At 44.7% G+C, this 27002-nt stretch overlaps 2 protein-coding genes across 2 annotated transcripts in view; both read left to right on the top strand.

Moving 5' to 3' along the window:
- col5a3b (collagen, type V, alpha 3b) overlaps positions 1 to 16950 on the top strand; it is a 56505-nt gene extending 39555 nt beyond the window's left edge. Inside the window, exons 27-65 of the mRNA XM_082165057.1 lie at positions 465 to 518; positions 611 to 718; positions 1642 to 1695; positions 1775 to 1828; positions 1927 to 1971; positions 2061 to 2114; positions 2278 to 2322; positions 2483 to 2536; positions 2610 to 2663; positions 4376 to 4429; positions 4549 to 4656; positions 4759 to 4848; positions 5126 to 5179; positions 5855 to 5962; positions 6053 to 6160; positions 6502 to 6555; positions 6649 to 6702; positions 6782 to 6889; positions 7028 to 7081; positions 7172 to 7225; positions 7385 to 7438; positions 7526 to 7579; positions 7693 to 7800; positions 8715 to 8768; positions 8842 to 8895; positions 8990 to 9043; positions 9149 to 9202; positions 9990 to 10097; positions 10312 to 10365; positions 10444 to 10497; positions 10664 to 10771; positions 10847 to 10900; positions 10992 to 11027; positions 12335 to 12388; positions 12949 to 13219; positions 13328 to 13440; positions 13598 to 13666; positions 13744 to 13977; positions 15887 to 16950. Coding sequence (XP_082021183.1) covers positions 465 to 518; positions 611 to 718; positions 1642 to 1695; positions 1775 to 1828; positions 1927 to 1971; positions 2061 to 2114; positions 2278 to 2322; positions 2483 to 2536; positions 2610 to 2663; positions 4376 to 4429; positions 4549 to 4656; positions 4759 to 4848; positions 5126 to 5179; positions 5855 to 5962; positions 6053 to 6160; positions 6502 to 6555; positions 6649 to 6702; positions 6782 to 6889; positions 7028 to 7081; positions 7172 to 7225; positions 7385 to 7438; positions 7526 to 7579; positions 7693 to 7800; positions 8715 to 8768; positions 8842 to 8895; positions 8990 to 9043; positions 9149 to 9202; positions 9990 to 10097; positions 10312 to 10365; positions 10444 to 10497; positions 10664 to 10771; positions 10847 to 10900; positions 10992 to 11027; positions 12335 to 12388; positions 12949 to 13219; positions 13328 to 13440; positions 13598 to 13666; positions 13744 to 13977; positions 15887 to 16033 — 3102 coding nt within the window. The 3' untranslated portion in view covers positions 16034 to 16950. The remainder of the gene's footprint in view (positions 1 to 464; positions 519 to 610; positions 719 to 1641; positions 1696 to 1774; positions 1829 to 1926; positions 1972 to 2060; positions 2115 to 2277; positions 2323 to 2482; positions 2537 to 2609; positions 2664 to 4375; positions 4430 to 4548; positions 4657 to 4758; positions 4849 to 5125; positions 5180 to 5854; positions 5963 to 6052; positions 6161 to 6501; positions 6556 to 6648; positions 6703 to 6781; positions 6890 to 7027; positions 7082 to 7171; positions 7226 to 7384; positions 7439 to 7525; positions 7580 to 7692; positions 7801 to 8714; positions 8769 to 8841; positions 8896 to 8989; positions 9044 to 9148; positions 9203 to 9989; positions 10098 to 10311; positions 10366 to 10443; positions 10498 to 10663; positions 10772 to 10846; positions 10901 to 10991; positions 11028 to 12334; positions 12389 to 12948; positions 13220 to 13327; positions 13441 to 13597; positions 13667 to 13743; positions 13978 to 15886) is intronic.
- A 760-nt stretch (positions 16951 to 17710) lies between these two features.
- Positions 17711 to 26448, top strand: olfm2b (olfactomedin 2b). The gene is made up of 7 exons (XM_082165226.1): positions 17711 to 18121; positions 20946 to 21086; positions 21383 to 21538; positions 22492 to 22711; positions 22857 to 22963; positions 24989 to 25103; positions 25363 to 26448. The coding sequence occupies exons 1-7, from the start codon at positions 17981 to 17983 to the stop codon at positions 25941 to 25943; spliced, it is 1461 nt and encodes a 486-aa protein (XP_082021352.1). The 5' UTR covers positions 17711 to 17980; the 3' UTR covers positions 25944 to 26448.
- The last annotated feature ends 554 nt before the right edge of the window (positions 26449 to 27002 follow it).

The following is a 27002-nucleotide window of genomic DNA, read 5'->3' as shown; positions in this document are numbered from 1 at the left end:
ACTGTTTTTTGTTGTTGTATTTTTAATCAAACAAATGCAGCCTTGGTGAGCAGAAGAGACTTCTTTTAAAAACATAAAAAATCATTCCGATCCAAAACTTTTGACTGGTAGTGTAAGTCTAACATCATCACATGTCCAGATATCATAACATCTTCAGACACGAGCGCATTTAAGATATCTCCAGACATAGTGAGACATTATAATTTCTCCAACATCATCACAACTGCAAGAATCCTCACATCCAAATATAATGTCCCCAGATTTCAGCACATCTTCATACATCACATTTCCAGACATTATGAGACATCATAACATCTCCAACATGTTCCCATCTAGATGTGATCAGATGTGCAGATGTATTCCAGAGGTTTCTGAAGCATGTGAAGTGAACACATGACCTCGTGTCTTTAATCACATGTTGATGGATTGTTATGTGTGTGTGTGTGTGTGTGTGTTGTGTTCAGGGTGAAGACGGTTTCCCAGGAGCAAAAGGAGAAATGGGTTCTAAAGGAGACACTGTAATGACACACAACACAAACACACTAATGAAACACACAAACTCACGCACACACACACTAAAACATGCTGTTACCCCATCTGTGTGTGTCAGGGAGACTCCGGTGCTCCTGGGATGCGTGGTGAGGACGGTCCCGAGGGCCCCAAAGGACAGAGTGGCCCCTTGGGTGAATCCGGACCCTCGGGCATCGCTGGAGAAAAGGTGAAGCAGTCTAATGCAACATCATCAATATCAGTTGTAATTAGGGTTGGATATCGTTTGAATTGTAACGATTCTGATTTCAACTCTGCTTATTGATTCCGATTCTAAAAAAGAAGTAAAAAAAAAAAAAAATCTTATTGATTATTGAATGTTAGGCTGCTGTCACTTTAAGAGCTGAAAACAGTGAGTCGTCTCGCACCTGAATGGTTTAAAGTCATATTGAAATGCTCACAAAGGAGTCGATAAGAATGGACATTTTTATTTTATACATGTACCTGAACTCAAGTATCCGATTCCTGAACTCAAGTATCCGATTCCTGAACTCAAGTATCCGATTCCTGAACTCAAGTATCCGATTCCTGAACTCAAGTATCCGATTCCTGAACTCAAGTATTCGATTCCTGAACTCAAGTATTCGATTCCTGAACTCAAGTATTCGATTCCTGAACTCAAGTATCCGATTCCTGAACTCAAGTATTCGATTCCTGAACTCAAGTATTCGATTCCTGAACTCAAGTATTCGATTCCTGAACTTAAGTATCCGATTCCTGAACTCAAGTATTCGATTCCTGAACTTAAGTATCCGATTCCTGAACTCAAGTATTCGATTCCTGAACTTAAGTATCCGATTCCTGAACTTAAGTATCCGATTCCTGAACTCAAGTATCCGATTCCTGAACTCAAGTATCCGATTCCTGAACTCAAGTATTCGATTCCTGAACTCAAGTATTCGATTCCGATTCCTGAACTCAAGTATTCGATTCCTGAACTTAAGTATCCGATTCCTGAACTCAAGTATTCGATTCCCAACCCTAGTTGTAATAGAAAGAAAAAATTATACTGTATCAAGCACCCTTTTTGCACTCTCTTTTTTTTCTCTTGTTTTCCATTTTTTCCTTCTGATTTTGTCCCTCTCCTCGCAGGGAAAACTTGGTGTTCCAGGTTTACCAGGTTACCCGGGACGTCAAGGCCTGAAGGTGAAGGAGCAGATGATGAACAGATGAAGTTTTAGTGGGGTGGGAGAATAACTGCTGGTCTTGTGGTGTTTCTTCTCAGGGTGCGGATGGTTTTCCTGGTTCTGTCGGAGTTCCGGGAGAGAAAGGGAAGAAGGTCACTGAACACATCCCTATCATAAAAACACTTTTTTTGACTATACAAACACATAAGTATGTAAATGTGCACTGATGTGAGAATACTGTGTTTCTCAGGGTCCACCGGGTCCTGCAGGGGCCGCGGGTCAGAGGGGCCCTAATGTGAGTGTCTCCGTCCACACTGAGGATATCAGCATCCAGCTTGAGTCACATCCAACATCACTAATGTGTGTGTGTGTGTGTGTTGTCAGGGTGCTCGAGGAGGGAGGGGTGCAAGAGGACCCACTGGGAAATCAGGAGACAAGGTCAGAGGTCATATCAGATCTATAATACAACATAATAATGAGCTGAAGCCAAACACTTGTCTGTGTTTCTGTTATTCATTGTGATTATGAGTCTATTCTGATGCACTCTGTTCATATTATTGTGTTGAAATGACTGTAAAGGGATAAACCATCTCTGTTCTAGGGGTCTTCAGGACATGACGGCCCCCCAGGGCCCTCAGGAGAGAGAGTAAGAGATTGTCACACACATGTTCAAATGTCCAAACTGGACTGAAAACTGGAAATTAACACAGTTAGGATTTAATTAAATGAATCAAACTAATCAAATGTAAATAAATGAGTGTCATTGATCATGTGACTTGATTAATGCATGTGCTCAAATACTGCAGGGGCCACAAGGACCTAATGGACGTGTAGGTGAGATGGGCCCCAAAGGACCCAACGTGAGTGACCCTCATCTTCACCTCATATGATAATATGACACGTACAGTTTTCCCAACATCTTCCTGTTTGCAGGGGCCTGGTGGGAAGGACGGCCTGCCGGGTCATCCAGGCCAGCGGGGGGAGCCGGTGAGTCTCGCAACATCTACACACAGGCTTGTGGAACTGTGGAAGTCATGGGCTGAATCCGAAATCGCCCCCTATACCCTCAAATAGGGCGTTATTTGAGGGGACGGGCATTTGTTGTGGTGTCCGAAACCATAGTGGACTTTATTGAGTGCACTCATTCTATCCCACAATGCACTGCAATAATGAGTGTACAACCGATGCACGCTCAACGGCTGTCCGAATTCAATCACTCTATTTCACTCACTCCTTCAAGTGAACAATATTAGTGGACTAACGTAGGGATTAGTGAATGAGGGTTTAGGATTTCGGATTCAGCCATGATGTATTTTTGTAGGCCAACCCACATTGGCTCCTTCGACTAAAATCCCAATTGGATTTTTCCATTGACTTGTGGATGATTGCAGAAGACCAACAAAAAGTTTATGATTCTAACTCGTTTCCTACATCATGAAAATCTTTACAAATGAAGACTGTGGTTTTGTTCCATTGAACCAGAAAAACTTCAGCTGAATAATATGTATTTCATAATATAAATTTGACTAACTAATATAAATTTCAAACATTTTTTAAAGACAAGTAAACAGTCAGTAATACAATAAGAACAATAAGCAAATTAGCAATAGCACAAATAAATACAACTGAAGAAATGTAAATCAAATGTAAAATAACACTGCATGGTTTTCTTTTTATAAATAAAATATAGATTAATCCTTGTTAAAGCTACTGAAGTTATTCAGTCGAGAGCAGTGAGTGATTTTCTTTTGTTCTCTGATGAACAGTAATAACACTGACGGGTTTATTAGGCTGCTGTCCCTTTAAGACCGAATGCAGGATCCAATATATGCGTTTATGATCACTTAAGACATGACCAACTGTTTTTTGACATACTTTTGTGTGTATTTGTCCGTTCAAGCGCAAGAAGACACACACAAGAGTTCTCTTTCGCATCTTCTTGCGCTTGAACGGTTTAAAACCACTTTAAAATGCACACACAGGAATCAAAATTGTATTTAAAGGGATAGTTCACTTTGAAATTACATTTTGGTATGTTTTAGCTTACCTCAAGGGCATCCAAGATGTAGGTGTCTTTTTTTCCGCAGTAGTTTCAATTTTGATATTTTTAGGTCAAACCGTTCTTGTCTGTCAGTCATATAATGCAGGTCTATGGTCACTGTCTCAAAGAGCATGCACAGAGTCCAAATTAAAACAATTCCCCATCGTCCAAATTAAACAATTAATTGTCACCTTGGCTACGGTTTCGTTCCAATGAACTGCAGTAGCCAAGGCGACTTCTATTGTATATATCTATACCCGCCCGCGCTCTCAGATCACTTGGACATGGCTGTGTACAAGAGGTAAAAACGATATAAATACTGTTCGTTTTCTCACACAAACCGCTCGTTTCGTGTCTTAGGCCATCAATGTGTACTTACGATGGGGAATTGTTTAATTTGGACTCTGTGCATGCTCTTTGAGGTGGTGACCATAGACCTGCATTATATGACTGACAGACAAGAACGGTTTGACCTAAAAATATCAAAATTGAAACTACTGCGGAAACAAAGACACCTACATCTTGGATGCCCTTGAGGTAAGCTAAAACATACCAAAAATTAATTTCAAAGTGAACTATCCCTTTAATAACAAGTATCCGATTCCTATCCCTAGTTTTGATGGTCTGTTGTTGATCTGGTGTTTGATATTCCTGACAGGGTTTCCAAGGAAAGACGGGTCCTCCGGGACCATCCGGTGTCGTTGGGCCGCAGGTGAGAGTTCATCGTTCAGGGATCTTTTAAGAAGTCTTCATAACCGGGTGGATTCTTGTTTTTTTGTTTAAACTAATGACCACAGCTGTTGTTCCCACTGGTTGTGACTTTGTTTCCAGGGTAACACAGGAGAAACCGGACCGATGGGAGAAAGAGGACACCCGGGCTCCGCAGGACCAGCCGGAGAGCAAGGTTTACCTGGAGCCGCTGGGAAAGAGGGAGCAAAGGTGAGACAATCATCCTCATCAATGATAACACCTCCTTCTGTCTGCGCTTTCCTTTCATTTCTGTCATCATCTCATCATAACATGCGTGTGTTCGGTCATCAGGGCGACCCTGGAGGCTCGGGTACTTCAGGAAAGAACGGTCCAGCGGGTCTGAAGGGTTTCCGCGGTAGTCGTGGAGCGCCGGGTGCCATGGTAACAATACTGTATCCGCCTGTTTTATGATTGTTGCCAGTGATTCTTTATGTTGTTATATGACCTCAGTTGACCTATCGGTAAGCCCCTCCCCTCGAACGTAGATCAGCCAATGGCAGTTGAGTATCAGTTTTACAGGGACCGGAACTCAGACATCTTTATGTTTCAGCGCCATGGAGAAACATTGGAAGATTCGAAGCTCTCGGCTTACCGATAGGTCAGTTGGACTGCTGCTGATTGGCCAGTGTTGTCATGTGACCTGTGCTCTCTTGTTTAGGGGCCGGTTGGACTAAAGGGCGGGGCGGGGCCGATCGGGCCCCCGGGACCTGCTGTATGTGACCTCGTTCTGTAATCTCACAAAAACACATTTGGGTTTATGACCTGATGTTCTAGACTGATTTTTCACATTCTATTATACATACAGTCAAACCGAAATGTATTCAGACTCCTTCAACATTTCTCACATTATCTCAGTTTATTCGCTATCATTTAGAAAATGGTAATAAAATATGTCAAGAACTCAGAGTTATCAACTCAGTTGATATTTGACTGGTTTTGTCCGTCCTTCTGTTAGACTGTCTCACACATGAATTATGTTGAATATCTGTCAGCTGTTCAATTTAACTACACAATTAGATAATACCAGTTTAGCTCAACCAATCACCAAGCAATGCTTCATTTTGTTCAGTCTGTGTGTAAAAAGAGCATTAGCAATTAAAGACAAAAAAACTGAAGAAAAATATGATCAGGTCAAAGTGTCTGAATCATTTTTGGTCCCAAATGTTACTGGTAGTCACTGTATGAAGAATATTTGGGTATAATATGTCACAGTTTACTTTATTTTGCTCTCCTCACTCACATAAATGAACTATAGTGTCCTGCACACACTAGTAATACAAATATCACAAACTATCTGGTGTCTGAATAATTTTTTGGTTTGACTGTATGTATGTAGATAGTAAGTATATTAACTTATTAATTCACAAATATGTGTGTCTCTTCCCAGGGGCCCACGGGTGAAAGGGGCCCCTCGGGATTGGCTGGTGCCATTGGTCAGCCTGGTCGACCTGGAACCATCGGTGGGCCTGGACCAATGGGAGAGAAGGGAGAGCCAGTAAGACACGCCCCTATGCACACGCGATGATAAATCTCAGCCATTGACCCGTGTGTGTGTGTGTGTGTGTAACGTTGTGTTTGTGCACAGGGAGAGAAGGGTCTGATTGGACCCGCGGGACAGGACGGTGAGCAGGGGCCGGTGGGATTGCCAGGAGCCGCTGGCCCTCCAGGACCCCCGGGAGAGGATGGAGATAAGGTGATGAGGGCGTATGCTCATCTCTGCTTAGTAGAGATGATGTTTGTAATCTAGAATGGACTTTTTGTTGTATTGTTAGTTAAGCGAATCATCACGAGCACTAGTTGTAAAAATGACAAAGTCCAAAAAGTTGCAGTGGGTTCAAACCTCCAGGGCCTTCAAGGCAGTGACCCAAGCCAAAGAGGGTGCACTCTGGCTGGGGAGAGAGATCCACGGTGCCCATGGAGGAAGTGACTCTGGGCTTGACTCAGGGTTATAGGGATAAACACGAAGATTGGCTCTGTAGGCCATCGAGAGCTGGAACTTGGTATATATACTAATTGGGGGTGTGTGTTTGTCAGGGGGAAACAGGAGCTCCAGGACAGAAAGGCAGTAAAGGAGACAAAGGAGAATCAGTGAGTGTCTGAAATACTGAAACACACACTCACACACACACACACACACACACACACAAACTGCTGCTAATGACCAGCTTGTTCTGCTCTCAGGGGCCCGCAGGTCCAGCCGGCACTCAGGGGCCCGAGGGCCAGCCGGGAGCACCGGTGAGTGTGTTTGAGGAGGAACGCTATTGCTGTGTTCAGAGAGAGTGTGTGTGATCGAGTGCGTGTGTGTGTGTGTCAGGGTGTGGATGGCGAGACCGGTCCCCCAGGACAGCAGGGCATGTACGGAGAGAAGGGAGACGAGGGCTTGAGAGGATTCAAGGGCTCCAGGGGCCCCGGGGGACTACAGGTACGTGATCATTCACTGTCCTTCCTCCATCACACTGAAACATCAGGAAATAATCATATAATACAGGTGTGTGTGTGTGTGTGTGTGTGTGTGTGTGTGTGTGTGTGTGTGTGTGTGTGTGTGTGTGTGTGTGTGTAGGGAATGCCCGGTCCTCCCGGAGAGAAAGGAGAGAGCGGGAACGCTGGTCTGATGGTGAGCTCATCGATTCATCTGTCAGATTTGATCATGTTTATTAATCTCTATGTAATGTGACTCAGACTGTGTGTGTTTGTGTGTTTCCAGGGTCCTCCTGGTCAGTTCGGGCCCAGAGGAGCTCAAGGGCCCTCTGGTGGACAGGTACACACACTCACACCTTCACTTTCTGAAACCATGATTTTATCAAATCCTAATAATTAATCAAAATAACAAAAAAGTATAAATAAAATAAGTTAATATTTTTCTAAATAAAAACAATCAAATTTTTTTAAAAAATGAAATATTTTATGTGTGTTTCAGGGTCCTCCTGGTCGTCCTGGTGTTCGTGGTCAGCCTGGTGGAGTGGGTGAGAAGGTTCGTTACAGTTAAACATGAGCTGATGATGAGGATGATGGTGATGATGATGGTTATGATGATGATGCTGATGATGATGATTGACAGGGTGAAGATGGCGAGTCAGGTGATCCTGGAGCTGTTGGTGTTTCTGGCAGTGCAGTGAGTCCTTCTCTCCTCTGAATAACCTGTGTGACGTGCATCACTTCCTGTATCGCTGCTGCCACACGTGTGTGTGTGTGTGTGTGTGTGTGTGTGTGTGTGTGTGTTGTCAGGGGGAGAAGGGCGAGCAGGGAGAGAAAGGAGACACGGGACCCCCCGGAGCGGCAGGTTCACCAGGAGCCAGAGGAGCACCTGGAGAAGACGGAGGGAAAGGGAACGCGGTCAGTGTGTGTGTGTGTGTGTGAGACTGCAAAAAGTGATGTTTTGTTTTCCAGCACAAATATCTAAACATTTACACTACAAGTCCCCCTGTAGTCAGTAATTGTATCCCTTAAAACTCCTCTTTGATCACCAAAATGACATATTTAAACGTTTTTTTCCTAGAAAAAAAAATGTCTTCATGCCTTAAAATAGCTTAAATGTATGACACCCTTGCCTCACGGTTCTATGAATATGCAAATGAGCCCCACATTAACTACATTAAAAGCTGGATTAAGGTTTGTTTACTGAAAAAATGCATCAAAATGAAGGGACTTTATGCCTAAAACATGAACAAATACCTGCTAATGGAGTCAGAAAAATAAACTTAATTCAAAAAGAAAATAATTTTTCAGACTTTTTTTAAAAGCAAAAACTCACTTTATTTTCAACAATTGCTCATAAAAATATCATTTTCACAAATAAATGTATCTTGATTTAAACTCATCATAAAAGGGTAGTTGTGCTGGTCTTTTCTTCTCTATTGTGTCGTATATCCGAGTGAAACGCTTCTGGAACAAGAACAAATGTGGGCGGGGCTTGACTGTGTCTGTGGGGAATTGATTGGATGGTTGTGGTTTGCTATTGGTGACTATCATGTGAGTGACAGGTTGCCCCGCCCACATCATCAGAGAAGAGAAGAGATGAGATGCTGCAAGAGGAACTTATTCTGATTCAAGATTATTAACACAATAATGATGTGCACTGATAAATCATTTACAATAAACACTGCAATATTCCAAAAAAAATAGTCAATTTCAATTTCATGGTGACTTTAAGAATATTTGTACTGGAAAACACGACAAGAACACTGAGATAGAAACTCATTTTTGCAGTGTATAATCTGCTGACAAACCCTCTCTCTGTTTCCCTCCAGGGTCCGATCGGTTTTCCTGGAGATCTGGGCGCTCCTGGAGAGGCGGGCGTTAACGTGAGTATCTCCAGTGACGTCAGTCAAACACACTGTGATCGGTGGTGATGAAACATCTTGTCTGTCCTCACAGGGAATCGACGGCAGTCCGGGATCTAAAGGAGATCACGGGGATCCTGGGAAATCTGTGAGTCTGTTCTAGTGCTTTATGTCAAATAAGTTTCAGATAGTTTTAGTTAATGATATTAACGCTGGTTTCGACTCATTGCTCTGGTGATTAGGGCCCTCCAGGAGCCTCCGGAGAACCAGGACCTCCAGGAAGACCGGGACGCAGGGTGAGTGTGTGTTTGCGATCGATCAGCTCAAGCACTACATGATTCTACTGTGTTTGTGTACTTGTGGAGCCTTGCGTGTTAAAATGTGTGTGTTTCCTCGTTTAGGGTCACTTGGGTCCTGCTGGGAAAGAGGGGCGGCCGGGCCTAAAAGGAGACAAGGTGAGACAATCAGTTAGAAACACAGACACACTGCGTCTGAACTAGAGGATAAATCACTGAGGCTTCATTCACAGCTTCTGTCACACTGGGTAAGTCCCGCCCACAGTGAGAGCTCATTGGTCCAGTGGTGTAAACGCAGTGACACACTAAACCGACAGACAGTGTCATTGTTTTTGTGGTGTGTTCTGCACTAGTCGGACCCTGTCTGCGGATTTTCGCCCAGTCGAGTCGGCCGATAGCCTCGTGGGCAGCACCGACATATAGCGATGTTGTGCTTCGGGCGATCCAAGTTCGAATCCCGGCTTGTGGACCTTTCCCGATCCCATCCTCTCTCTCTCTCTCTCTCCCATCTCACTTCTTGTCCATTCTATAAAATCTTTTTTTAAAAAGTCAAAAATCATGTTGAATCAGCAGGGAATCCCTGAGTAAGAAACCAAGTCAAGTCAAGTCTCCTTCTTTTATACAGTGCTTTTTTTACAATATAGATTGTTTTAAAGCAGCTTTACAGTGATAATAGGAAATTAACGGAATAGAGATGGTTTAGGCTTTACAGCAGCTGTAGAATAAAGTTATTGTCCAGCTCAAGTTAGTTTTTGATTGATTCACTTCTGTTGTAAAAATCATTAGTTATTAACTTAGGGGCCGCTAACACGACACCGTTTCAACTAAAACCAGAAGCAAACACTCAGTTCTAGTAAACTCTTGAATGAGATCTGAGAGGATGTTCTAGGGAACTAATGGTCCTCCTGTTGTCCTTCACGGGTCCTTCATCTCTGTCCGTGTTCAGGGAGCTCCGGGATACGAGGGCCTCATGGGAAAGCCGGGGCCGGTGGGCGGTCAGGGGAACTCTGGGAAGGCCGGACCTCAGGGGCTTCCAGGAATCCCTGGACCAGCGGTGAGCTTCTTTCCTACATTTGTTAATGGTCTTCTACAGACTCATGTTAAACTCTCTCTACTCAAACCCACGTGACACTGCAGTTTCATGAGGAACATGTAATGAAGTCTGTAATGTAGTTTATAAATAGCCTTATCGTCCAGTAATATCCTTAAAGTCGGCAGAAAATATCTATTATGTAAATGCATGTTCACACTCTCTCTCTCTGCTGTAGGGAGAACAAGGGCTGAACGGACCCCCAGGTCAATCGGGACCCCCGGGGCCGATGGTAACGCGTCATTAATCACTCCTCATGCGCTGATCTTTAATATGATGTCAGACTGATGATGTCATTGCACGTGTACAGGGCCCCGCTGGACTGGCAGGACTGAAGGGAGATCCGGGCAGGAAAGGAGAGAAGGTACGTCATCTCATATACACACACACACACACACACACTGGAAATACACTTGATTTTATCTGTGTGTGTGTGTGTGTGTGTGTGTGTGTGTGTGTGTGTGTGTGTGTGTGTGTGTGTGTGTGTGTGTGTGTGTGTGTGTGTGTGTGTGTGTGTGTGTGTGCTTCAGGGTCATGGCGGTCTGATTGGTTTGATTGGGCCGCCGGGTGAGTTCGGAGAGAAAGGTGATCGAGGACTGCCAGGAAACCAGGGGCCGCAGGGAGCCAAAGGAGAGGAGGTGAACACACACACCAATATACACACTTTCACAAACGCGGACAAGAAGATGATTTCACTGTGTCTCTGCTGACAGGGTCCAGTTGGACCTCCAGGACTCAACGGACCTCCGGGACCACCAGGACTGTCTGTAAGTCTAGTCTTCAGACCCATCAGGGTGTTCTGTGTGCGTTTGGGGTTGTTCTGGTGTCACAGCTTCTGTCTGTATTACTGTGTTTCAGGGGTCCATGGGACAGAAAGGATCTAAAGGAAGCCAGGTGACACACACCGAATTGCATCTCATTTGTGTGATTTCGCTCTGATCATGTTTTGACATCTATTTGCATAAGAGTGTTAGCATGCGACTGAGTTCTCCACCATTTATATGTATGAATTAAACTGATGCCTTTATTAGCCGCGTTTCCACTGTCGGGCCAAAAGCGGGCGGCTAGTGCGTGCCAGGGCCAGTCGCGTTTCCACTATCTTGGTCCAAAGTGGGCCAGCTCGGGCTTGAGAAGTGGTTACGAACAGAGTCAGAGTTTACCTGAGTCTGGAGACGCCAGCGCTGGATGATTCTATACTAAACTGATGTTAGCTGATGTTAGCTGGATGCATTAAAGACTTTTAGCATCATTTTAGCTCAAAACTCTCTTTCATGTTTGAATAACTTCTGTTTGTGATCTGATGTGGATTCTGATCACCGTATCAGGCAGAAATATTTATATGCGATGCAAAAGACTATGCACGCTAATCATTACCATAGTAAACATGGTAAAAATGAACGCTTGAAGAAATCAGACAAATCATATAAGCTATCACAATCGTGTATTTATTTGATCTGTCAGTACATCTCGTCTCTTTATACCGGACTCTCTGATAATCCATATTTATATCCGCAAATGTCATAAAATAAACCAGCTTTTCAGGAGCTTCCTCTGTTTCTCTGATTGAAAACATAACTGTACTGGGAGAGAGTGCTAAAGCTCCTCAGGTCGTAGTTTTGGTGGCATATTTGTAGAAATGATTATTCTTCTAAATGTGATGTAAACAGGAGGCTATGTAACTAAACAGAAACAGACGCGACTGAATTAAGCACGTGTCTCCTCTTTCTTTTGTGATATATTGGTAAATACCACTTTATCTCTGTGTGACTAATGTGCAATCTTGACACAAATGAATTCATTAGGATTTTATGATTAATGTATCACTTTTTATTGTTAACCTGTGGTAAAACATCGATGCTTGGGTTTTAAATCTTGAAGTACACAACAAAGGGCCACATTTATCATGTTCGTTCTGCGATCTCGCTAGTTTCCACTGATTTTTTTCTGATTAGTTTTCTGATAAAACTCCTGTTTGTTGGTGAAATGATGGGTTTGTGTGACGTTGTTTCAGAGAGGCGTGTTACGGGTGTGTTTTAGTGAAGCGCTGCAGAGAGTCTGGCCCGACAGTAGAAACGCGGCTATTCAAAGCAACTTAAAATAAAGGAACAAAAGCAATTGGTCACAGAGCGTGTTCTTATCAGTCTGTGAGCTCATGAACACCAGCGGATACTGGATAATGTGAATGATGTGGTTTATTTAAGGGCCCTATTGGACCCAGAGGAGATACCGGTCCTGCCGGACCCCCAGGACCCCCGGTGAGTCTTGTAATGGGAGATTTTTGATTTTCATTACTTACTTTGATTTTCATTAACATACACAGGATTGACTACTATGTGTGTTGCTGACTATGTGATATAATGATTGATGTGAAACGCCTGCGAAGCAGGAGAAAGAGGGGGAGAGCTTTGAAGGCTGAAGCCCTGACCCCTAAGGTCAAAGGGCTGTCCAATTTAGGACTTGCAGGCTGTAAGTTAAGCTAAACTAAAGTTCAGTATAATAGGATCACTGGTGGTGTCTTAACCATCTCTGGAGTTTAAAGAACCTTGGAAGATAACAATAACAGAGTATAAAGACTGGCCTTCCCCTCCCTCCTGGTCGCACTTGTTTCACAGACTGTACTGTCTACCTCTGTGTGGCAATTGGGCCTCTTGCAAGACAATAAATTACTTTTTAATGATCATTTGATTCCAGACTGTCTCTTATGCCAAAGATGATTGTTTAGTGAATTAAACTGCCACAACAGTCTCCAGTCCCCATGTTTTTAGGATGAATAAATGGCAGCAGGAGCATTAACAGAGCAAGCGTCTCTGTCCAGGGTTCTCCCGCGGTGGGAATGGTGGCTCCTCCAGGACTGGACGGCCGTGGGAAGAGGAGGAGACATTCGGAAGTGGACGGAGCCGCTGTGGATGACGGAGAGATGCAGGACGACGAGGCTCAGGGGGAGGAGAAGGACATGGAGGAGGTGTTCGCCTCTCTGTCATCCATGAGGACTGATGTGGAGGGACTCAGAACTCCCCTGGGAACCTTCCACAGTCCCGCCCGCACCTGCAAAGAGCTGTGGATGTGCCACCCCGAGTATCCCGACGGTACGTGGATCCAGTCCGCACTTGATCCAGTGCTGGAGAATGTTTCTCACACTCTATTGCTGCGTTCTCAGACCGATTCTGATTTCTCTGCATGACTTTTGACCTCAGGTGTTTACTGGATTGACCCAAACCAGGGTTGCCATAGAGACGCGTTTAAGGTGTTCTGCAACTTCACAGCAGAAGGTGAAACGTGTCTCCAGCCACACAGCAGCATACAGTCGGTGAGATCTTCAGTCACACTACACCTGTTGGGATGAAGTTATATAAACCTGTACTTCTACAGCAGAAGCATTGGTTTAGATGAATACCTTAGGCTTTTATATCTGCCATGTGTCATCAGAAATAAAGTGACGTGTGAATGATGTTTATTGTGCACAGGTCAAAATGGCTTCATGGAGCAAAGAGAAACCAGGAACCTGGTTCAGCCAGTTCAAGAAGGGCTCACAGGTCATTCATTATTGTGTTGTTGTGTTATCTTTAGGCTCTGTCCCTTCATTCACACTCTGTCTGTCTGCCTCGTGTAGTTTTCGTATGTGGATGTGGACGGAAACCCCGTTCATGTGGTTCAGCTGGGTTTCCTGAAGCTCCTGAGCGCCACGGCCCACCAGAGCTTCACATACGTGTGCCAGAACTCGGCCGGCTGGCTCGACAGCGCCTCCCTCAGCTACACACACGCACTGCGCTTCAGAGGCGGACACGGGGAGGAGCTGACGCAGCAGAACACACACTTCATCCAGCCCACGCACGACGGCTGTCAGGTACACACTCGCCCCGTCTCACTGTGAACAACACACTCACCCCGTCTCACTGTGAACGACTCAGAATCAATCCATATGAGCCACTCATACCCCTTTTCCACCAAGGCAGAACTGGTGCTGGTTCGGAGCCAGAGCCTAGTTTCAAATCGGTTCTTTGTTTTTCCACCGCCAAAGCACCAGCTACGAACCAGTAAAACTGGTTCTTAAGTAGCACCAAATCATTGCAGGGTCTAGAACGGAGCCAAGAAAGAACCGCTTGCGTCAGAGGCTGGGGGCGGGGTTACCGTGGCCAACAAGACTGAAGAGAAACTTGTGACCGCCATTTTTAAATAGCAGGTAGTCGAGCTAATAGCAGCTCGATTATAATATCCGTCTATGTAAGTTACGGCGAGCTGCACGAACGTGTTGGATTCGCCGTGTTTGGATGCCGATTTATTTTCGCAAACCCATGAGCAATGAGCATCCATAGTAACGCAACGTCTATTATTGTTGATGCCTTGTTCGAGATGCATCGGAGCAGCGTGGACCAATCAGAGCTGCGGGAGTGTTTGGAGATCATACGACTCCTTGTGCTTTTTGATCGCTTTCGCAGTGCTTTGATTTCATGTGCTGATCGTTCTGCGAGAAGCCGATGCATCTCGAACAAGTCTGGTGTGTTTGTGTTTGGCACTGCCGCACTAGCGTTGCTGGGCAACATGATACGTATGCAGTGACGTAAGATATAGCTCTGTTGTGGCTCTCTGGCCGGTGGAAACGCAAACCGGTTCTTAGTAAGCTCGTCAGTCTAACCAACTCCGAACTGGCAATAGCTCTAGCTCTGAACCAGCTCTGAACCAGTTCTTGTTGGTGGAAAAGGGGTATCAGTGAATCCTGAATCAATCCATATGAGCCACTCAGTGAATCCTGAATCAATCCATATAAAACACTCAATGACTCCTGAATCAATCCATATAAGTGACTTAGGCTGAATCCGAAATCACCCCCTAAACCCTCATTCACTAATCCCTACGTTAGTCCACTAATACTGCTCACTTGACAGAGTGAATGAAAAGGAGTGAGCGAATTGGGACAGCTGTTGAGCATGCATCGGCTGTACACTCGTTATTGCGGTGCATTGTGGGATAGAATGAGTGTACTCGATAATGTCCACTATGGTTTCGGACACCACAACAAATGCCCGTCCCTCAAATAATGCCCTATTTGAGGGTATAGGGAGCAGTTTCGGATTCAGCCTTAGTGATTCCTGAATCAATCCATATAAGTGACTTAATGAATCCTGAATCAGTTTACATAAATGACTCAATGAATCCTGAATCAGTTCACAAAAATTACTCAGTGAATCCTGAATCAATCCATATGAACAAGTGAATCCTGAATCAATACATATGAACAAGTCAGTGAATCCTGAATCAGTTCACATAAATGACTCAATTAATCCTGAATCAGTTCACATAAATGACTCAGTAAATCCTGAATCAATCCATATGAACAAGTCAGTGAATCCTGAATCAGTTCACAAAAATGACTCAATGAATCCTGTATCAATCCATATGAACAAGTCAGTGAATCCTGAATCAGTTTACATAAATTACTTAATGAATCGTGAATCAGTTCACATAAATGACTTAATAAATCCTGAATCAGTTTACATAAATGACTCAATGAATCCTGAATCATAAATTACTCAGTGAATCCTGAATCAATCCATATGAACAAGTGAATCCTGAATCAATCCATATGAACAAGTCAGTGAATCCTGAATCAGTTCACATAAATGACTCAGTGAATCCTGAATCAGTTGACACAACTCATTGAATACAGCTCCCTCTGTCATGTGACGTTCCCCGTGTGTTGTTGTGTGTTGTTTCTCATGTGACGTTCCCCGTGTGTTGTGTCGCTCTGTGTGTAGTGGCGTTCGGGGCAGGACCGGACCGTCCTGGAGGTGGACTCTCCTCACTCGGACGCTCTGCCGCTCATGGACGTGGCCGTCACAGACTTCGGGAACTCCAGACAGAAGTTCGGGTTCAGCGTGGGGAAGGTCTGCTTCAACGGCTAGTCCAGAAAAGACTTGTATATTTATACATCAGTCCTTCAGGTGCTTGTGTTTGTCTGATTCTCTGAGAACAGGAAGTGGTGCTTGAAGGGAGATCATGTGACATGATTACACACATCCAGACCTCGCAGAGATTCACATCTATTTTGTACTGTTTGTTTGAGAGATGTTGATGTATTTTTGTATTTGTTTGTTTGAATGTTTTGTAATCTTGAGGCCGTATTTTAACTTGTTTACATGATGTAATGATGTTAGTGTTTAATATGGATGGAGATTCTCTGATAAATACTGTGTGAGAGGAGAGATTTTTAAATAAAACTATTACTTAATAAAACCACTGGTTTAGGACGCGTGATTTACATACACAACTTTCAGTTCAGTTCGAGCATTTCCCTGAATAAATGTGATTCAATATATATAATAACAGGTAAATTATCCATCGTCTCTTTCATGCTGATCTTCACACTGAAGCTTAAACACAGTCAGTACCTGAACTGCAGAAATAAAACTCTCCTAAAAAAATCATGCTTTTGTAAATCATAATTACAAGATTAACTCAGAATTCGGACATAAAAAGTCAAAATCAACTTCAAAACAGCCTTTTTATATCATAATTATGACTTAAAAATGTTGAAATTGGCATCCTAAATTACAATTTTAATTGAGATTATGAATTTAAAAAAATCATAATAATGAGATTAAGTCGAAATTCTGACTTAAAAAAGTAGCAAATTGACATAAAAATTTGAATTTATGTCATAAAAAATTATAATTATGACATAATGTCAATTTAGATTTAATGTTATAATTTTGACTTTTTAATCTCATAATTATGATTTTGTCAATATGTCAAATTATACTTAGACTGAGTTACTGTTATATTTGCATTATTTTCATGCCAGTTAAACGCATGTACACCTGAACAGGGGGTGGTGGTGGCGCAATGGATAAGACACATGCCTTTGGTGTGAGAGACCCGGTTCGAATCCACTGTGAGACACCAATGTGTCCCTGAGCAAGACACTTAACCCCTAGTTGCTCCAGAGGCGTGCGACCTCTGACATATATAGCAATTGTAAGTCGCTTCGGATAAAAAGCGTCAGCTAAATGAATAAATGTAAATGTGAACAGTGATGATGATTCTCGTTAGATTATCATGACTGTCATACCATTATTATTATCATTTTATGTAAATCAGAATAAACTCATAAATAATATATTCTACCACTGTGATTTAAATTCATTATTTTGCATTACAGGAATGATTGTGGGATTTCCTGTATCTTTCCTAGGATACTCTCTCTCTGTGTCTCTCTCTCTCTCTGTTTCACTCTGTCTCTCTCTCTCTCTCTCTCCTCATCTCTCTCTCTCTCCTCTCTCACTCTCTCTCTCTCTGTCTCACTCTGTCTCTCTCTCTGTCTCTCTCTCTCTCTCTCTCTCCTCTCTCTCTCTCTGTCTCCTCTCCTCTCTCTCTCTCTCTCCTCTCTCTCTCTCCTCTCTCTCTCTCTGTCTCTCTCTCTCTCTCTCTCTCTCTCTCTCTCTCTCTCTCTCTCTCTCTCTCTCTCTCTCTCTCTCTCTCTCTCTCTGTCTCTCTCTCTCTCTCTGTCTCTCTCTCCTCTCTCTCTCTCTCTCTCTCTCTCTCTCTCTCTCTCTCTCTCTCTCTCTCTCTCTCTCTCTCTCCTCTCTCTCTCTCAGAGGTGTGTGTGTTCTGTTGTTCCTCTGTTCTGGTCAGCAGTGGATCAGGTTGTTTGGACTCGACGACTCTTCTTTCAGTCATAATTCTCTTATAATCTGTCAGAGTTTGAGAGTTTCGGATCCACCTGCAGTTTTTGCCTCCTCCAGATTTGTCCAAACTTTCTTCTGTGACAGCAGGACAGCACTGGCTGTCATTGCCGTGACAGGACTAACAGAAGGACTAGCGTGTGTGTGTGTGTGTGTGAGCGGCGGGACATGAGCGTTGCTCTGCTGAAGCTCGGTGCGGTTGTGAGCACCATGATCATGGTCTCGAACTGGATGTCCCAGAAGCTGCCGGCGCTGGTGGGTCTCAATCAACACGCCGCTCGACCCGGGACCTCGGAGAAGCTCATCAGCGTACGTACAAATATCACTGTATTTGTGTCTGCTTTATTGTGTGTTTGTGCTTTACTGTGTTTTAGAGTGTGTGTGTGTGTGTGTGTGTGTGTGTGTGTGTGTGTGTGTGTGTGTGTAACAGAGAACCAGAACAGAGACAAACTCACTGACACACAAACACTCCCACACACACAGTGTGGCACTTCCTCTAAGAACTGGAGATCTGCCACTCACCGTTGGCCAGGACCTGGCATCGCCACGGCAACCTCACAACACCAGCCAGCCAATCAGAGGCAGCAGAAAACACAGACTCAGAACCAGCCAGCCAATCAGAAGCAGCAGAAAACACACACTCAGAGGCAGCAGAAAAAACACAGACTCAGAACCAATCAGCCAATCAGAGATGCATGGCAATCTCTCAGCCCCAGCCAGCCAATCAGAGGCAGCAGAAAACACACTCAGCAACAAGTAGCGTCCAAATAGGATTAAAGGGTAACTAAACCCCTGGTCAGAGCCTGACTCCACCCACTGGCAATATTTGAAAAATGCTAGAAAAGTGGGCAGACCCCAGCGGAGATACAGGGGATGAACCCTCAGTTGCTGAGCGGGGGGGGCGTGAACCTGAGACCCGCGTTTCAATAGCGCACGCTCTCTAGGCATGTTTACATATAATGAGTTGCCATGAGAACGACTCACATCTCTCTCTTTTCAGACAGATTACATAAACAGAATATTTGTTTTCATTTTGAATTAGATAGCAGAGACTTAAATGTTTATAGAGATATATTGCTCATGCCTGGGTGACTAGTATTCGCTGAGTTTTGTTTAAGTTTAGAGATGTGCTCCAGAAAAAAAGTTCACGGAGACGGAGAGGCAGAAAGCACACCCTGTTTATTTTCTTTATTTTACAAAAGCACAATGTTTTGTTTCGATTGGAAGTGGACACATAAAAAATAGACATTTAACAGTTTATTTTTTCATATTTCTTAATTCTGTATGACCATAAATTACAAGTATTTTGAGTCTATTTTGCTGCTATGTGACACGGACAAAATCCAGAAAAACGCGCCGGCGCGTTTGTCGACCCCAGAGGATTAACTTTAGCCTAATAGGAAGGAACATAAATTGTGACTAAAAATATATGTTCACTCTCATCAAGACGCCACTGCGGTGATGGAGTCCATGCAGGAGGAGCAGCGTTTGGCACTGTGTCGCTTTTCACAGCTACTTTTGTGTGGAGAAGCCCATTTTACCTAGGCCACACAAAATAATCTAAATAACTATATAAATGCTATGCTAACTAGATGCTAATATCCGCTATCCTGATCATTTTCAATACTTGCAATTCCAACTCCTGACTCGCTACATTTGTTTTGACGGAACAAGATGCTTTTATACCAGGGGCTGCCAAGGGCGTGGTGAGCTGGTGCCCTCTTATGTCACGCAGTACCACAAACATCCAATAGGAAAATTCAACTGCAGTAGCGACCGTTCAACCTGAAGAACGTTTTTACACCATATATTGTAGAATTAAAACACTTTATACCCAAATGTCATAAAATGTACTTCGAATCAATGAACAGCACTAATAAAGCCCCAGTCATACAGATCATTAACTAAAAAAAGTTGTTTTAGGGTTTAGTTACCCTTTAACTGACAGTAGCCTCTGCTTTCACTGGCCTTTGAAAGCGCTCCGCGGACGGCGCCGTCTTTGAGAACAACTATTCGCTGTATCGCTGCCATAGTTTGAGCAAACTCCCCACCACAATCATTCCCTTTAAATAGACTATTAAGCCTTTAATGGTTTGCCAGCTGATGTACCTTTGGATAATATTCTTAAAAATCTAACAACAATCAGTGTAATGACAATTTTATTCTTTGCATGAAAACACTTGAATTAGCCTAATTGAACACTGTCTGGGTGTATTAAGCAAACGTTATCATTGTGGCTGCCTTATTGCAGAAAAGTAACCATTATATTGCAATGTAAGTGAGAAATCACAGTAATTTATGCCTTACAAGGAATAACAGTTCATTTTATAACAGTAACTTTTCTGAAATGAGTCAGACTGGAGGACATGTGGCAGTCTTGGGAGTGAGACACAGCGAGACATGCAGGAATAGTGAGTGTTTTCACACAGGTTTCCCTGAACACTCCCTCGGTCCACCATTGGTCAGTCAGTGAGATGGGGCCCCGCCCCCAAACTCACACGATTGGTTGTGAAAGCATCACAGAGTCACAGTGCTTCGCTCTTCAGGAATTATTAAACGGACACACCTGAACTAGCGTAGCATCTGCACGTCACACACAGCAGCTTCTCTGCAGAAACTGAATATGAACGCTGATGTATTAATTAATCAGACTACATTTGTGTTTTAAATGAATTATGGTGTGAAGAGGGTTCGTCCAGTGAAGAGCTTTTACACTGAAGGTCAAACACTGCAAGTGTGTGTGTGTGTGTGTGTGTGTGTGTGTGTGTGTGTGTGTGTGTGTGTGTGTGTGTGTGTGTGTGTGTGTGTCACCATGATGCTGGTCCTCTCTGTGTGGGAGTATGTTTGTGTTTCATACGCCGCTGTGACACACACATTGAGACTCACAGTAACCGGATCAGAACAGATGGAAAAGGCTCGTCTAATTAAAGAGCCCAGCAGCCTGTGAGTGTGTGTGTGTGTGTGTGTGTGTGTGTGTGTGTGTGTGTGTGTGTGTGTGTGTGTGAGTGAGTGAGTGGTGAGTGTGTGTGTGTGTCTACTGCATTGCAAAATAAGGTAGATAACTCTTATTGTTCCGTGAATGTGTGGAGATGATGTTCTAGTGTGTGTGTGTGTGTGTGCTCTGCTCCGTCAGGTGTGGTACCCCGGCGAGGACGAGGGCTGGCAGGTGTTCGGCTCAGTGCAGGACAGGTGTGTTTGCTCCATCATGAGTCCCACTCAAAGCGTCTGTGGAGGAGACCCTCGACACGACCGACTGCAGAGGCTCGCCAATCACGTGAGGATCACACATCATCTGTGTGTGTGTGTGTGTGTGTGTGTGTCTGTGAGTGAGGAGACCCTCGACACGACTGTCTGCAGAGGCTCGCCAATCACGTGAGGATCACACATCATCTGTGTGTGTGTGTGTGTGTGTGTGTGTCTGTGAGTGAGGAGACCCTCGACACGACTGTCTGCAGAGGCTCGCCAATCACATGAGGATCCAGCAGGGGTCAGAGGTCACACGTGCTGGCACACGTCACCTCATCTTCATCTGTGTGTGTGTGTGTGTGTGTGTGTGTGTGTGTGTGGCAGGTGCTGAACATCTCCCAGGACATGGAGCTCCTGAACCAGCGGACGGCTCAAGATCTTCAGCACCTCAGAGACTCAGAGACACTGCTGGACGCGCTGGAGACCAGATTAAAAACAGCCCATGACGATCCTCTCAGCCTGACCAGCAAGAGCCTGCAGGTGACACACACTCGACCTCTGACCCCTGAACCAACCCTCACACAAGCAACACACACTCGACCTCTGACCCCTGAACCAACCCTCACACTTGACCACTGAACCAACCCTCACACTCGACCTCTGACCTCTGAACCAACCCTCACACTCGACCTCTGACCCCTGAACCAACCCTCACACTCGACCTCTGACCCCTGAACCAACCCTCACACAAGCAACACACACTCGACCTCTGACCCCTAAACCAACCCTCACACAAGCAACACACACTCGACCTCTGACCCTAAACCAACCCTCACACTCGACCTCTGACCCCTGAACCAACCCTCACACTCGACCTCTGACCCCTGAACCAACCCTCACACAAGCAACACACACTCGACCTCTGACCCCTAAACCAACCCTCACACAAGCAACACACACTCGACCTCTGACCCCTAAACCAACCCTCACACTCGACCTCTGACCCCTGAACCAACCCTCTCATTCAACCTCTGACCCCTAAACCAACCCTCACACTCGACCTCTGACCCCTATACCAACCCTCACACTCGACCTCTGACCCCTGAACCAACCCTCACACTCGACCTCTGACCCCTGAACCAACCCTCACACAAGCAACACACACTCGACCTCTGACCCCTGAACCAACCCTCACACTCGAACTCTGACCTCTGAACCAACCCTCACACAAGCAACACACACTTGACCTCTGAGGTTGTTTGAAATCTTTGCAAATTTATTACAAATAAAAAAATAAAAAGTCACATGTACATAAGCATTCACAGCCTTTGCCATGACACTCAAAGCTCAGGTTTATCCTGTTTCCTCTGATCCTCCTTGAGATGTTTCTACAACTGGATTGGAGTCCACCTGTGGTTCACCTGAGGCTCACACCTGTCTATATAAGGTCCCAGAGTTAGCAGTGTGTAACGTGTTGTGTGTGTCCTGCACAGGATCTGCGCTGGAGCATGTCTCAGTGTCGCCCCCTGCGGGCGCTGACGGGGCGGTTGCGGGCGGATTCGGGGCAGCTGGAGTCTCTGAAGGAGGAGTTGGAGAGACTCAAGGACTCTCTGTCCGTCCTGCAGGAACTCTTCACTCTCCGTCACTATCAGCATCTGCAGGAGCGCTCGTCAGTCCTGCAGCAACACCTACACACCTGCTCCAGCCAGCTGGGTATCCACACACACACGCATGCATTACACACACACTTCACCTGAAGTGACTTACACTGCATGGGTTCATTCATTCCCTGGGGATCGAACCCATGATCTTGCTCTACTTTTACAGTGTGTGTGTGTGTGTGTGTGTGTGTTGTCAGGTTGTGGCAGGTTGACGGGTATCAGCGCTCCGCTCACCGTCAGATCTTCAGGCTCACGCTTCGGATCATGGATGATGGACACCATGATTGATAGTTCAGACAATCGTGTATGTAAAAGATCTGATCCTACTCACAACACATCTGTAGTTTAACCAGACTAGAAAAATATATCCAGGTTCCAGGTAAGAATCCTGGTTCCCTATCAATCAGTCACGTTCAACGCTGTGTCTGACTGAACTGATGAATTGGGATCTCACCTGAGAGTGGTAACAGAATGCACATTGTGAAGTGAGATTTGCATTGCAAGCCACTCCCCCGCTTCCGGGTATATAAGGCAGCGTGCGAAAACTCACATTAAAGTCCCTGTGAAATCAAAATTGACCCTATTTACTTTGTTAGCGCATATTACTAGTCTTGTGGTGAACAATTAATCCGTGCAAGTAAATATATAAAAAAAAAGGTTACCATGGTAATCTTTAATCAAAATCTGAAAAGTTACTTCCGGTCTGGAATGGCGTCTTTTTCTGATGACGTAGGTTTGATGGCTTGGGTTGAAAACGCTTAACCACTCCCCTCAAACCATTAGTCTGCTATGAGCGAGAGATGGAGAGGAGGAGCGCTAGAGTGAAACCCTGCCCTCTGTTCAATATTCTGTTTCACTGGGAAATACGTCATAACACTGGAGAAAAGTCGTTTGCAACTTCCGGTTCACGGGGACTTTAAGCTTTCGATTCAGAGCCGCGTGGACATTGATTCATTCTGCTCTTCATTCATCGTTCCTGTGTAATCTGAAAGAAATCTGAAAGATTAATGGTCTGGCATCGACTAATGAAGATCGGCCAGCTCGAGGGGTGGCACCAAGCATTACACACTACGACCAATCACAACAACAAGCCCCATACGCTTAGCTACCAGTGGAGCTAACTGGTAGATTAGACTCTTGCCGTATCCGGTCGGCAAAACAGCAAAAACGCCCTTCTTGCAAAGGAAGGATTCGAGCGGCGTCTTCTGTTCCTCTTTTAGATAAAAAGCCAAGTCTAACTCGTTCATTGTAGCGGCCAAAGCCGTTTCAAACAACTGGTGTTCATCCATAGCCATCTTGCAATGTTTACTAATGACTTTGACGTCACAGCGCTGTCGTCATCTCGCCTCTGGCCCGCTGGCCTCTGGTTATCTATATCAGATAACCCGATGTGATTGGTGCAGCTCAGATACAAGGGCATATTTAATGAGCATCATTACTCGACGCCAGAGTAAACTCGCTGAGCAAATTCAACTTGTGCTCTCGCGAGAACTCTGGATTACTAGGGTAGTGTAGAACAAGAGGGTTACTATACGTGTGTTGGTGTGACGGCGTGTTCCAGTGGAGGTCACGGTTGCTGAGTGTGAGTGTGAGTGCTTCAACATCTAAAGAGCAGTTTCCCTAAAAGAGGTGTGACGTCACAGCCTCAGCTGAAGCCTTCACCTAGGCCGCAACGTCGAGCCAATGTCGAGACCAAGTCTCCAGCCACTCCCTCAGGGAGCCATGTAAGAGTGCCACCACACTCACTGCCCCATGGTGTCTGGACGCCTGGCTAGTGCTTACCAGCTCGTCTCGCTGGGTCACTCAGATGATCAGACTCAGCTATGCGATTCAGTCCGCCCAGGTTCAGCAGCGTCCGGTTTACCTCAGTGGCAGACAACCCCGCGTCTCTATGAAGACCTGACCGCTCTGAATCCACTGAAGGAGGAGGACTTTCGCATCCTTAACTGTCTAGATGACTGGCTCATACTAGCCCAATCTCAAGATCAGTCATGGTGCTCACGCACCTCAGCCGCTTGGGGCTTTGGGTCAACGGGCAAAAGAGCAAACTCTCCCCAGTGCAGAGGATCTCCTTTCTGGTATGGAGTTGGACTCGCTCACGAACGAGCGCTCGTGCGCTGGGAGGGGCAGCAGTCGTTGCGTCTTCCATAGGGATCACAATTCATCAGTTCAGTTCAGATTTATCATCAAACGTGACTGACTGATGAGAACGTATAGGTTACTGATGAGGTGTTACACCTAGACGTTCTTCATCTCCATCAAAAAGATCTTGATTTTTAGCTGTTTTAGCTTATTTTAAAGGTGTGTGTGTGTGTGTGTGTGTGTGTAGGTGTGGGTGATGGATGGGTATTTGAAGGGCAGGCGTCTGGTGGAGTATCAGTCACTCTATGACTTCGCTAATAGACAGAACTTCATCATCCATCATCTTCCTCACCCATGGGCAGGTATGAATATCTATCTATCTATCTATCTATCTACTGTATCTATCTATCTATCTACTGTATCTATCTATCTATCTATCTATCTATCTCTTCTATCTATCTGTCTGTCTGTCTGTCTATCTACAGTATCTATCTATAATCTGTCTGTCTGTCTAATTCCATATTTTTTCCTGAACTGTGAGATTTAAACAGTGTTATGTGTGTGTGTGTGTGTGTGTGTGTGTGTGTGTTGTGTGTGTGTGTGTGTGTGTGTGTGTCTCAGGCACGGGTCACGTGGTGTACAACGGCTCCCTGTACTACACCAAACACCACAGTAACGTGTTGATCCGCTATAGCTTGGCGTCGGGTGGTGTCCAGCACCAGCAGCCGCTCCGTCAGGCCGGGTTCAACAACACCTTCCCGTACTCGTGGGGCGGCTCCTCCGACATCGACCTCATGGCCGACGAGCTGGGCCTGTGGGCCGTTTACAGCTCCACCCCTCACGCTGGGACTCTGGTGCTGAGCCGGCTCGACCCGCGCACACTCGAGGTCCAGCGCTCCTGGGACACCGGCTTCCCCAAACGCAGCGCCGGCGAGGCCTTCCTCATCTGCGGGACGCTGTATGTCACCGACTCGCACCTGGCCGGAGCCAAGGTCCACTTCAGCTTCCACACGGACACGGCGTCCTACGAGTACACCGACATCCCCTTCCACAACCTGTACTCACACATCTCCATGCTGGACTACAACCCGCGCACACGAGCGCTGTACACCTGGAACAACGGACACCAGGTGCTGTACGAGCTCACGCTGATGCACTTCATCAGGACGGCCCGGGACAGCGACGCACCACACGCAGATTAACACCTGGGGGACCTTGTGTGTTTACCGGGACTCAAGTCACCTGTTTTTTTCTCGCCATTCTGTCACCTGATGGAGTTTTGGTTCCTTCCCAGCATGCAATAGCCGTCATTTCTCTGTCTGTTAACTATAGACCATATGCGCCAGAGAAACAAGCATTTTTACATTCTACATCTTTAGAATATTGCGGTCGCTCTGTGTATTTCTATGGCATCGCTGTCCAGGAGTGATTAGCTGGTGAAGTGGATTTACTTAATGTAAAGTTAAGTCATTCATTTGAAGTCATTCATAAAGTCAGTCGCTCATTTGCACGACAACAGAAATCACTGATATGTCTGATGATTCTGCATGACTGACGCATGTAAAGTTATCATGTTATCATATTTTACTCTGCGAAAAGTGGAAAAATGCATCTTCAGTTTCTGAAATGTCCTTTGTGTGTGTGGGGGGGGGGGGGCACTAGCACTGGAGGGATGTTGTGACTTGAACCTTCTGTATGTTCATGTCTGTAAAAATTTAACAAATAAAAAAAATACATGTGTCAGGTGTTCCTATTTTTGGTGTGTATTTATATATTACATATATAAAGCCTACATTTACATATTTATGAGACAATTTATAATGCAAAAAATCAACAAATATGAAACTAGAATATTAAGAGCTATTTCTCTAAATTCCTTTGTATTAATTATAGTTTATTTGACCTTTTAAATTTATTTATTCATTAATGTTATGTCATTGTAGTAGTATCATTGAGCTACTGCTGTAGTTATTTAAATATTTTAAATTAGATTTGTTTTTGTAGTTTACATTTTCATTTCATGATTTAAGTGTTTACTCACAATTTTTACAAGATGAAATATTTTAGAACTTGGCATAACTAGAAATATATCTGTGCAATTTATTGCATGAAGCGTTTATTAATTTGCCTGACTTTAGAGTTAAAATAAGAAATAGGCTATCTTGATTTTAAGTAGTTTCAACGCCCTTTTATCTTTATTTTTAAATAATTTAAGTCATCTTGAGGCTCCTTAGCAGTCCGCTGAGGAACTGGTTTGGAAT

This window comes from Leuciscus leuciscus, assembly GCF_965113295.1.
Source record: "Leuciscus leuciscus genome assembly, chromosome: 3".
NCBI classification, from domain to species: Eukaryota; Metazoa; Chordata; class Actinopteri; order Cypriniformes; family Leuciscidae; genus Leuciscus; species Leuciscus leuciscus.
Note: the sequence above shows the minus strand (reverse complement) of the source record. Positions and strands in the feature narration are given on the sequence as shown.